A 12195-nucleotide genomic window follows, 5' to 3' on the forward strand; every position below is an offset into this window, starting at 1 on the left:
CCAAGGTCGCGGCGGCGCCCGAGGGCACCCACAGGGCTACGTGCCCCAGAGGCTGGCACCGGCCGGGCAGGGGCCGCCCCCTCCTTCTCCGCGGGGCCGGCGGGGTCGCGAGGGCCCGGGCGGGCTGGCTCCCCCGAGCGGCTCCCGCCGAGAGCTTTTCCAGCCGGGGGTTCGCTCAGCTCGAGCGGCGGCAGCGGGCGGCCGCGGCGGCCGGACCTGCGTGCGTGTGCCTGCGCGCGGGGGGTGTCGCGCGTGGCGGGGGTGGGGGAGGAGCGGCGTAGCCCGCGGCGGGGGAGGGGGCCACGCGTCCGGGCGCGGAGTTGGCGCGCGGGCGGCGGCTGGCGTGCCGCCTCGGGCCCCGCGGCGCCCCTTCCGGGGAGTTCCCGCCCGAGCGCCCCGGGCGCCCCCGCTCCGACCGCGCTGAGCTTCCGACGTAGCCGCCGAGCGCCGCGGCGCGGTTCCAGGGGGCCCGGTGCGCGCGCGGAGCGCCTCTGCGGCCCGAGCACGGCGTGGCACTTGGCAGACGCTCCCTGGGCGGTGGGGGCGGCGGCGGCGGCGGCGGCGGCGGCGGTGGCGGGGCCCGCCGTCTGGGAGCCCCGAGGGCCGGCCCCCTCCCGCCCCTTGTCCAGCCTCCGCGCGCTGCCTCCGCCCCCGGCCCGGGCCGCCCGCCCCCAGTCCCGCCCGCCCGCCGCGCCAGGCGCCGGGCCCGCCGCTGAGCCCGGCCCGCCGGCGCGCCCCGTCCGGGATGGGGCGCCTGGACGCCTGAGTCGCCGTTCGGCGCGACCTTCGCGCGGGGGAAGCAGTCGGCGCCGCGCGGCCGCGCTAGAATGGAGGGACCCGGCGGCAGCGATCCCAGCGGCGACGGGGCTGGGGACGGTGCCCACCCGGACCCCCGGGTCCCCGGCGCCGCTGCGGCCAGCTCTGGCCCGTGCGCGGCCGCCCGGGAGTCCGAGCGCCAGCTGCGCCTCCGCCTCTGCGTCCTCAACGAGATCTTGGGCACCGAGAGGGACTACGTGGGCACCTTGCGCTTCTTGCAGTCGGTGAGTGTCGCCGGGGCGCGCGGGGACAGCCTCTGCCCGGGCCGCCAGCCCCGCTGTGGAGCGCAGGGGCCTCCAGTGCCGGGCGGTCGCCACTACCTGTGGCCGCGCGGTCCCTGGGGGTCGCGAGAGTCGCCTCAGGGGCGCCTCGCGGGGCGCGCGGAGAGGTGGGGAGATGCGGGCTCCCCCGGAGCTGGGCTGTCGCTTCCCTGGCCGGCCGGCGGTCCGAGTCCCGACTCGGGATCTCCCGCACTCCGTTCCCCACCTCCCCTGCACGCTGCCCTTTTGTCTTTTTCTTTTCCCCTCCCCGCCTTTCAAATAGTTTTAAAATTAGTTGCATCCGCGAGGCAGGGGCTCTGGGACCCAGGCGCCGGGAGCTTTCGCTCCTGCTTTTTTTCCCGGGGATTTCTTCGCCGCCTAGTGCACCGCCGAGTACTCCGGGACACCTCCTAGACATCCTAGAGCCCAGCGTCCCTCCGAGAGTAGGATACAACCCGGTGCCCGGAAGAGGGACGGAGATCCCACAAACCCACAAAACCTCGGGGTAGGACCCCTTTCCCCAGTGCACGCGTTTTTGTTGGAGCTTGGGGAGAGTGGGTTTCGAACTCTCGACTTGGCAGTCCAGGTCCCACCCCTATTTCTAAGTGGCAAAAAATAAACAGCCCAGCGCTTACTATGTGGCAGGCGCCCACATGTATCATCAGGAGGTTTAACCTTCCGGGTGGCCCATGAAGTGGGGACGAGTATTTACCCCATGTTTTAGATGGGAGAGTTTAGCTCCAGCAAGGTTGAGTAACTTGCTCAGAACCACACAGCTGGTTAATTGGGGATACTGGGTTCTAAACTCCTGTGTTGCATTTCCTTTTCTATTCTTTTTTTCTTCTTTTCCTTTCTTTCCATCTTTCTTTTTTCCTGTGAGCGGGAGGAAGGGGCCACTTCCCTACTCTCCTGGGAAGTGAGAAAAGTGGCCAGGGGGCGGAGGGGGTGGGCCTGGGGCCAAGCCTCGGTGGAAGTTAGGAGACTCCGAGGGCTTTAATCTCCTTGCCTCCTGCTGGGACCTCATTTACTCCCTTCTTGGCTCTAGGAAGTCTTTTAATCCTGGTTAAGGAAGGGCTGGTGGGGGCGGTGGTTGTTCCTTCAGAGACCCCAGAGCCAGGCTGTGCAGCTCCCAATTTCCAAGGGAAAGAGGGAGACTCTGGCATCCTCTGGGGTCCCCATTGGCTTGGAGGTGCAGCTAAGGCTGTGTGAGGTCCGAGTTCTAACTCGGGGAGGAGAGAGCCCTTCTCTCTGTGAAAAGAGGTGTGTTCGTGTGTGTGTGTGTGTGTGTGTGTGTGTGTGTGTGTGTGTGTGTGTTGGGAGGGGTTGGGGAGTTGTGTGGTGGCATTGAAAACCATTTGGCTAAAGGACCCTTCTAGAAAGGCCTGTGAGAGTGTTGGTGTTTCTTTTTGCCATCTCTCCCTCTCTCATAGTTTAAATAAATAAATAAATAAATAAAGGAATCTGTTCAGTTTAAAGCTGGTAGTTTCTGATATAAAGATGCAGACAGTGCTCATATCTCTGGGCAATGTCAAATTCTAGGGAACTCCTCACTTCTCCTTCTGAGCCACTCCCTGCTCCTCAGTCAGGAAAGGAAAGAGGAAAGACAAACCAATTTTTACATTAATGGGTAAGAAAATATATCTCTCCCTCCCACGCCCTTGCTTAGATGGTGTGGTGCATTTCAGAGCAGATACAGATCGTGTTAGGGTTAACTGTGGTTTTAAATTGTCCACTTGTAGAGTCCGAGGTTGCTGGAATAATGGAAATTGATTGGAATCAATGGTTCTTATTATTAAACCAGAAAAAGAAAGGTTTCTGTATTTCCACATTATTGAGGTCATCAGTTTTTGTTTCGATTGACCTGTCGGTTCTGAGATGAGCTGGTTCTCGGACCAGTCGTGCTATACCTGCCCTGGCCTCAGTTTGCCCACCTGTAAACCAAGGGGAGGAGAATCCAGGCGTCTTTTCTGCCTTGTCCTTTTGGGTGTCCCCAAGCTGTTGCCAGAAATGGACTGATTGTGTAACCTGACCAGCCATACATACCTCGTTTGTGAGCCACAGGAGGCCTCTCTTGTTTTGCTCCATCAGAAGTGCCCCCTAAACCACCCAAGGCCTTTCGGTTTGGAAAACCCAGGGCTTCGCTTCGGGGACTGCTAATTACCAAGGCTTTCCACGCATCCAGGCTGGCAGCCTGCGTGGTCTCTTCTGTCTTCCCACTCGCTCCTCTGAGCCTTTATACTTGGTAAGGGAAGAATGCTTGGTAATCCCTCCCAGCTTTTAATTCCATGGGGCAGAGCTTCCCTGGCCTCCCTGGGTCCCTAGTTTCAAGGCTCTGTTGTCAGTAGAAATGAAGGCTTTGTGGTTGACTGTGAATTGTGGGAGATGCAGAAAGGCCAGCTCTGGTGGGTTCCTGCCCTCAAGGAGGGGACAGTCTAGTCCATGGTGGCAAAGTGGATGTTTACAGAAATCCAAGTATGAGGCTGGGCTCTGGAGCTAGACTGCTTGGGATTGAGCCCTGGGGCTGTATAACCTTAGGGCAACTGGCTTAACCTTTCTGGGCCTCAGTTTTCTCCTCTGTGAAGTAGGAGCTGATAATAGATCTTATCTTACAGGGTTTTTGAGAGTGTAAGTCAGTTATATAAATATATATAAAGCACTTAGAACACTGCCTCGTAGGTAGTCAGGCATATAAATGTTAGTATCATCATTACTTATTTTGTTATATGGTAATTAAATAATATAGATGATTAGGGTTCTAGGATTTCAGCATCAAGTGAGCAGGAGTAGTCAGGGAGGGCTCCCTGGAGGAAGTGAGGTCTGAGTCAGCACCGAAAAGAGGACAGGGAGCCTGAGCGAATTTCCTTTTGACCATCTAAACTCCGGAACCAGTGGTTTTCTTTGGTTCCGGTTCTGGGGCTCTGTGGTTCCTCCAGAATCTCCCCATCTTTCCTCACCTCCTTCAGGAACTGGATTGCACCCCTTCCCCATCTCCAAGGGGGACCGATAGCTTTGGTGCCTTGTTTTGTGTGTGTTTATTTAACGGTCATGGAAATGCAAGGAGAGCCCTCTTGTAGAGATGCTGGATCTTTCTTGGAGGACACCGCCAAGATGGTGGGAGAAAGTGCCCTGGGTTTTGACTCAGAGTCTTGGATTTCAACATTTAGAAGCCCTGACCGTGTTGGGTGCTCTTGGTCAGTGTCAATAATGAGAATAACAATTACAGTCATTAGTGGGTAGGAGCTGACACTGATTCATAACTTACTGCTCTGCGCGCTTCACATGTATCACTTATTTGATCTTTCCAATACCCCGTGAAGAAAGTGCTGCTGTTGCCCCATTGACACATGAGGAAATTGTGGCGAAGACAGTTTCAGTGAGCTGGGTCACGCAGACAGCCGTGCCAGAATCTGATCCCAGGCTGGCCACCCCGGAGCTCATGTCCCTAGACCCCTCACAGACTGGCTCTGCCTCATAAAGGCCTTGGCCCGTGATTTATTAAGGTGGCCAAACGGGGATTAGAACCCGGGTCTCTGTGATATCCTGACCCTCTGCCTGCGCTTTCTCTGGTTACTCCCCTCCGTGGCTCCCATTCTGTCTTCCGCAGAATGGGCAGAACTATAGAAGACTAGAAATGGCAGGCGGCCAGATTCCTCCTCTGTGCTCCACGGCTGTTTGTGAAGGGAGGGTTGAGTGTGGAGCTCCGGAGCCAGGCTGCTGGTGTTCGCATCCTGGCTTTACCCCACAATGACTGTGCGTGGCCCTGGGCATGCCACCAGCCTGTTCAGTGCCTCAGTTTTCCCATCTGCACAATGGGAACAGTGTAGCACCTGTGTCCTGGGGGTGTTCTGAAGCTTCGATGAGCCTGACGCCGAAGCCGTTTGAAGGGTGCCAGACGCGCAGTTGGTATTCAGATGCTATGGTGGCTGTTTTGCTGACAGTGGGGGGCGGAGAGGGTTGTCTGTTTGGGGTTCACGGGGCTCCCCCGCTTAAAGAGGAGGACAGGTGAGCCTTGGGCTCACCGGTTTCTTGGTTGGATTTTGGTTTTGGGTTCCTGCCTGCAAGTGAGGAGACCCTGGGGTAAGTGCCAACGCATCCTGCGATGCGTGTGCCAGCTGGGCTGTGGTGGGAAGAGAGGGGGAGCCTGGGTGGATGCGTAGAGAGACCCCTGGGTAAGGGTTGGTCAGCAGGACCCCATAGGGCTCCCTTGACGGAGGACAGAGACCTGTCACTCCCAGAGGGTCTCCTCCACCGGCTGGGGGATGGTCCTGGACGATCAGGGGGTGTGGGCAGAAAGCTCCCAGAATGCTTTCTGTGGTTCTGCTTTTTTGGGGGGTTGGAGACTAGAGCTTTTCCTCTCTTTGGAGCTCTGCTTGCCAAAAGAAGAAACTGTGGTTTTGTGTTGTCACTGCTTTTTTTTTTTTTTTTTTAAGATGCTTTGCTTCCAGTCTCTCACTAGAGAGAAATGCCAGGGGGTGGAGGTGAGGGACACATTTTAAATTCTGCAGTCACCAAAACAGAATGACCTACCCGGTCGGTGACTTCCGGGATGTTCACGAGGGTGTGTTGCAAAAGGTAGGATGCTGAGACGTGTATGTGACACAATTCTGCTTTGGGAAAATAAACAGAAGTCATAATATACACATGTCCGTTGTATACGTCACATTACAGGAGCTTAGGGAAAAGGACACAAGGATGTGTTTCTTGTGGAGAAAAGCAAGCAGGAAGATAGTAAAAGGAAAAATGCACTCAGAAATCTCATGTATAATACTGTTCTCATATCAAACCAGGCACATGTGTATGAGCATATATGTTACAAAATTCTGACAGAGAGAATTGCATGCCTGCATGGTTATCAGGCTAGTGTAACCTCAGTAATGATAATTTGCTAACACTTATAATAAAGTACTAAATGTTTACCAGCCCTGTGTAGAGCATTCTCTGTGTATCAACTCAAAAGTGCTAGGTATTTATTGTGCTTCCCATTTTTACAGATGAAACCCAAGGCACAGAGAGGCCAAGTCAGTTTTGCAAGGTCACACAGCCTGACAGGGCTGGGACTCAGACCCAGGTAGTCTGACTGCAGAACCCTCATTCTTTCCCGTTCTCCTGAACTACCCAAAATGATGCTGTGTTCGTGACCAAAATTAACTGCCTTTGTGAGACCTCCAGCTGCCCATGTGGGCAAAGAATTAAGCCCGAAGGTCCAAATTATCAGAGCTTTTTAGGATGCCAGAGAACCTGGGCCAGGCCACTTTGTATTAGGCCACAACATCATTAGGGAGTCAGTGAAGGTCTTTTGATGACAAAAACCTAAATGTCAGCCGGAGTTGGGAGGGGGCACCTTTTGTGTGGGCCGAACAGAGCTCCGCACAGGGAAACGCAGAAATCTGGACTGCGTTTCTCCGTGTGCAGGTAGTTTTGGAGCACCTGCAGTATATTCTAGGCAGTGTTCTGGGCCAGGAAAATGCAGCTGTCAACAGGGCACATGTGGCCCTTGGCCTTTGGAGAAGGCTGACCCATCAGAGATGATGCATCTCGTGCATTTGAGTGAGGGTGTTCTCCAGATGAGCATCCTAGAGCCCATTCACCATTATTGGGTGTTGTCCCTTATAACCGTTTATCTGTCACTTAAAAAAGCAGGTGGATGGGATTGGTGTCCTTGGCCTTTGGAGGCTTCCGGGCACCCCTTTCCTAGAGGGTGTCCCCCTGAGTCCACTGAGCAGAAGGCCTCTTGAGCTCTGGCCACTCCCTCAGGTCGACAAACCCACATTCTCTTTGCTTCACAGTGCCCCCTCCCAAGCCTCCCCCCAACCCCCAGCCCGTGCAAGAGTTGTCTCTGAAGCAGGTCATGCCTGGCTGCAGAAGAACTTGACCTCTCAGATTTTTGTGATTTCTCATCCGTTTTTTTTTTTCCAACGGCCACCAGCTCTCTGGCTGGAATCGTGGCAGGTGGCGGGTAGGCAGGGTGGACAGGTCCTCAAACCAGCGTGCCTTGCTCCCCCGGGGCACAGGGCGAGGCCAGAGCTGGTCCTTGCCCCAGAGTCCTGGAGACATAGAACTTGAGAGTAAGCTGGGGGGAGAGGGCAGGGGTCTGAATCTCCTTGTTTGGCCTGTGAAGCCCCAGAAGGACTCCCTGTCGAAGTCGTGGCCCCCAGAGGGAGGTGCGCTCTGGTCAAGGGTGGCGGCCCTGCGGCCGGTCAGGGTTCCATCCGGAGAGTTCTGGGAGAAGGCTGGGGTGGCCCTCGCCCTCTTCCCAGGATTTGAGTTTCAGCCTGGCTCAAAGGTCCCCCTTAAAGAGGCTCCTCAGGGGGCATTTCAGCCCTAGCAGCTGGTCTGTGGTGAATCCTCCGTATTTTAACCCTTGGCCCCACTGGAAGGTGGGGGCGGGATCATCTTCCCTTGTGGCGACTGTCCTGTGAATTGTAGGATGCTTCACAGCAGCACTGGCCTGCCCTTCCGTCAGTTGGGACCATTGGAAAAGGTCTCCAGATATTGCCCATGGCCCCCAGGGGGACTGGCTGCCAACCTTTGACAACCAGTTCTGCTTTTGCACCGTATTCTGGGGCCTTTACGCACACATCCCGGAGTATGAGAAATCTATGCTGTCGCCGTGACTGTATGCATGTGTACGTCAGCCTAGGTCATGATCTCGCGGTCTGTGAGTTCAAGCTCTGCATCGGACTCCACACTGACGATGCTGAGCCTGCTTGGGATTCTCTCTCTCCTTCCCTCTTTGCCCCTCTTCTGCTGGCTCTCTCTCTCAAAAAAGAAACAAACAAACAAACAAACAAAGAAAAAGCATGGATTCTAGACACCAAACGGCCTGGGTTCAAATCTCAGCTCTGCCCCCGTGTGACCTTGGGCAAGACCTTTTGCGTCTCTGAGTCCTGGTTTCCCCATCATCCACGGGGAGTGCCTGCAGAGCGGAGTGCTGAGCCAAGGTCACGGCCGCCCCACTACCTGCCACAGGCTCTCCTGTTATCCGAAAGGAAGCCCTGAGAAAGAAGGGAAGTCCTCCAGCCTCCCAGCCCTATGTAGATTTTTCAGTTTATTTTTATTTTCCCGGCTCCTTGAGGACCAGAGGGGGTTTGCCTCTTTTGTCTTGTGGTCGGACGCTCAATCTGTGTTTACCCGCCTGGTTCCTTCCCCAGGGTGGGCCTGACAGACGATCCCTTGTTTCTGGGCCAGGGGAGGCCAGGCTATTTCAGGCTGGCGGGACTAGGGCCACCAAAGTCTGGTGGAAGCAGGTGGGGTGGCCATGAGCCACCAGGATCCGGGGTCTTGTACTTTCGCCCTTACAGGGGGGTGGTGGGAAGCTTCTGCAAGGAGCGAGGCCAGGCCCAGAGCGGGCTGTGGGCAGTCCATGCTTTCATTCACTGGTTCACTTAGTCATTTAAACGCACATTGAATGCCTACTGTGTGCCAAACACTGGGCTAGGTGCTGGCACATGGCCAGGACAAGATGGACAAGGTTCCTGCCCTCGTGGAATCTTCAGACAATACAAAGAGGTCACTTGAGAAGGTGGCAACAGATGGAATAATAGTATCTGCTGAGGCCTTACTGTGTGCTGAGCCCTGTGCTGAGTGCTTTGTATGGATTATCTCTTTGAGCCTTTGCAACAACCCTCTCCTGTAGGGGGTTCTCTCATATATCTGTTTTGCAGATGGGGAAACTAAGGCCCGGAGAGAGTGATTTGCTTAGGTCTACTCAGCTGGCGAGTGGATGTGCCAAGAAGGGAAGTAAAATGAGGGTGTGTTGGTGCTAGGGATAGCGGCATCTGCTTGTGACGGGGTGGCCAAGGAAGGCCTCTCTGAAGAGGTGGCTTTTGAGCTGAGTCCTGGGGCCGAGAAGGAGCCAGCTGTAGTTGAGAGAAGTGTGTTCTAGGTAGAGGGGGCAGCATGCGCAAAGGCCCTGAGGCAGGACTATGCTTAGCTTGTTTGAGGAACAGCAAGAGGCCAGGTTGGTGGAGCTGGGGAGAGGAAGTCGGTGTGGCATGAGACTCAGGCACTTTATTAGTGGGTGAGGAGCCCCTGGAGGGTTTTCAGCTGGGGTGTGGCTTGGTCTGATTGATGATCTGAAAGTCTTACTGCGCAAGGGTCTTCCCAAGATCGCAGCAGCCACCCCCTGTCTCTGGCCTGGACGCTCACCCAGGAGGGAGGACCACACTTTCCCCTTGCCAGGCAGATCCCCAGACCCTCTGTCTGGGAAGGCTGTTGTGTGAATCAGGGCCATTTCTGTCCCCTCTCTAGGTCTCAGCCTCCGTGTGAGTACTGCGTCTGAGCTGACCACACCCAAAGAGGAGTTTGGGTCCCTGTTCATGGCCAGGGTGTCAGCAGGCTGTGCTGGTGGCCGCTGGGGAGATGGCTGTTGATACACGATGGGTCTCTGCTTCCTGTGAGAGAGGAAGGCACCCCCTGTTTTCTGTTCAGGAAACTAATTTGCATGATTAAAAACTACCTCCGCTCATAATACCATCTTAACAACGCTTTCCTCTGTAGCTCTCACCTCTGCCCTGGGCGGTGTGAGTGTGAGTGTGAGTGTGAGTGTGTGTGTGTGTGTGTGTGTGTGTGTGTGTGTGTATTTTTCAGACCCACTTTGCAGGTGAGGAAAACTGAGGCACAGAAGGTGAAGTGGCTTGTCCAAGGACACACGGTCGAGAAACAGCCAGGGCTATTATGCTTGTGTGCTCTGCTCTCACCCGGGCCTGCCCCGTTCTGTCCTCCAGACACAGAGCCAGAGGGGGCCAGTTAGAACTTAAGTCACTTCATACCACTGCCCTGCTCAGAGCCCTCCCGAGACTCCCGCTTCCCTCTGAGTAGAAGTGAAGGTGTCAGGATGGCTTGGAAGGTCCTGTGAGATCTGGCCCTGTTTCCTTTCAGGTCCCCTCTCCTGTTTCTCTTCTTTCTCCTGCAGATTTTTGTTTTTGTTTTTTAGTTTATTATTTTGAGAGAGAGAGAGAGAGAGAGAGAGAGAGAGAGCGAGCAGGGGGCAGGGGGCAGAGAGAGAGATTCTTAGAGAGAATCCCAAGCAGGCTTCTCACTGTCAGTGCAGAGACTGATGCAGGGCTCGAACTCGTGAATTGTGAGATCATGACCTGAGCTGAAATCAAGACACTTAACTGACTGAGTCACCTGAGTGCCCCCACATACGGTTTTTTTAATTGAGACGCAATTCACACACCATAAATCTCACCCTTGCAGAGCGAACGATTCGGTGGTTTTGAGTATATTCGCAAAGTTGCGCAATTATCACTGCTATCTAATTCCAGAATCTCCTTTTGCTCCTACTCCCTCCCGCCCCCCCCCCCAGCCACGTGTGCCCTTTCTCCTGCCTCAGGGTGTTCTCGCCTCTTCTGTTTGGAATGTTCTTTCCGGGTATCCCGAGGGCTCACTCTGGCATGTTCCTGAGGAGGTCTCCCTCCCCCTTTCAAACCTGTCCTCCACCCCCACCTGCACACTTCCTATCCTTTCCCTTCCGTGCCCCTTCCATGCGGGAGTTTTCTCTACCACTTGACACACTAGATGGCTGACTTACTTACTGTTTATTGTTTGTCTCACTCACGCGAATGTCAGCTCCAAGAGGATAGGGCATTTCTGTCTGTTCCACTCACTTTGTCTGTTAGACACTGAGAACCATGCCTGGCCTGTGGTAGGTGCTCATTAAATATTTTTGGAATGAAAAAAATGGCTTTTGCTTTGTACCCATGTTTATGTTTTATAGAATAGGATTATCGTGACTGCTAAATACTTCTGTGCAGACTTTTGGGGGCCTGGGGCTAAGATAGTTTGAGGGCCAAAGGTGGGTGTGGGCTGCCTGGACTGCTGTGTTCACTGATAAGCCCCCACCACCCAGCTCTGGTCAAGGGAGCTTTGGTCAAGGGAGTGGTTGAGTGAAAGTTGGAGGAGGCACTGTCTGGTTCCTGCTCCTTTTTTTTTTTTTTAATGTTTGTTCGTTTATTTAGAGAGCCTGTGCGTGCAGACGGGGGAGGGGCAGAGACGGAGGGAGAGAGAGAATCCCAAGCAGGCTCCGCACTGTCAGCGCAGAGCCTGACGCGGGGCTCGAACTCACCAACTGCGAGATCACAACCCGAGCCGAGATTGAGACCGACTGAGCCACCTAGGCACCTCTCCTGCTGCTTTCTTAACGAGTGGCCTTGGCTTGATTTGGGAGTGTGCACCCCAGTGTGGGGAGTGGCTACAGACTGGTGTCCTTGGCCTGCTGCCCTTACCACACCAGGAGGGCCGAGGGAGCTCTGTATGGTCCCAGCCACCAGCCGATGGCTGGCCAGACTGTTGTTAGGTGGTTTTTAAGATTTATTTCCCCTTGATCACAAAGGCGATAAATATGGTGGTGGTGTCTGTGTCAAAAGCACATTCCCTTACGTCTGTGTCTGTTCAGCTATAAGCACTCTTTTATGGAGGCAAATATGGTAAAATGGTTTGTGTATATGCCTGGCTGTACCTATCATGTATTTCTACATATGTACAGGGGTCTAGACACAAAACTCTAGTATGCCATACTTATGAGTAATTTAACACATTTTTAAAGTTTCTTTTAATGTTTATTTTTGAGAGAGAGGGAGGGAGGGAGGGAGGGAGGGAGGAGGGGCAGAGAGAGAGGGAGACACAGAATCCGAAACAGGCTCCAGGCTCCGAGCTGTCAGCACAGAGCCCGACGCGGGGCTCGAACTCACGGACCGCGAGATCATGACCTGAGCTGAAGTCGGACGCTTAACCGACTGAGCCATCCAGGTGCCTCTCTATTTTTTTTTTTAAGCTTATTTATTTATTTTGAGAGAGAGAGCCCAACGCGGGGCTCGAACTCACTGACCTGATCATGACCTAAGCTGAAGTCGGATGCTTAACCAACTGAGCCACCCAGGCGCCCCAATTTAGTACATTTTCTTAAAGTTAGTTTTCTGGTAACTTTTTATTTTGACGTGTCAAGAATAAAGAGTACCCCTGTATAACCTTCATCCAGATTCACCAATTGACAGTTGTTGACTACATGTGCTTTTATTTTATTTTTTATTTTGAGAGAGGGAGAGAAAGAGAGAGCGTGTACACGTGAGCAGGGGAGGGGCAGCGAGGGAGAGAGAATACCAAGCAGGCTCAGCGC

General features: G+C 54.5%; 1 protein-coding gene across 1 annotated transcript in view; it reads left to right on the forward strand.

The window, feature by feature from the left end:
* Positions 1 to 712: 712 nt before the first annotated feature.
* The window catches only part of PREX1 (phosphatidylinositol-3,4,5-trisphosphate dependent Rac exchange factor 1), a 128599-nt gene continuing 117116 nt past the window's right edge, over positions 713 to 12195 (forward strand). Inside the window, exon 1 of the mRNA XM_030309094.1 lies at positions 713 to 1040. Coding sequence (XP_030164954.1) covers positions 828 to 1040 — 213 coding nt within the window. The 5' untranslated portion in view covers positions 713 to 827. The remainder of the gene's footprint in view (positions 1041 to 12195) is intronic.

This window comes from Lynx canadensis, chromosome A3 (assembly GCF_007474595.2).
Source record: "Lynx canadensis isolate LIC74 chromosome A3, mLynCan4.pri.v2, whole genome shotgun sequence".
Taxonomy (NCBI): Eukaryota; Metazoa; Chordata; class Mammalia; order Carnivora; family Felidae; genus Lynx; species Lynx canadensis.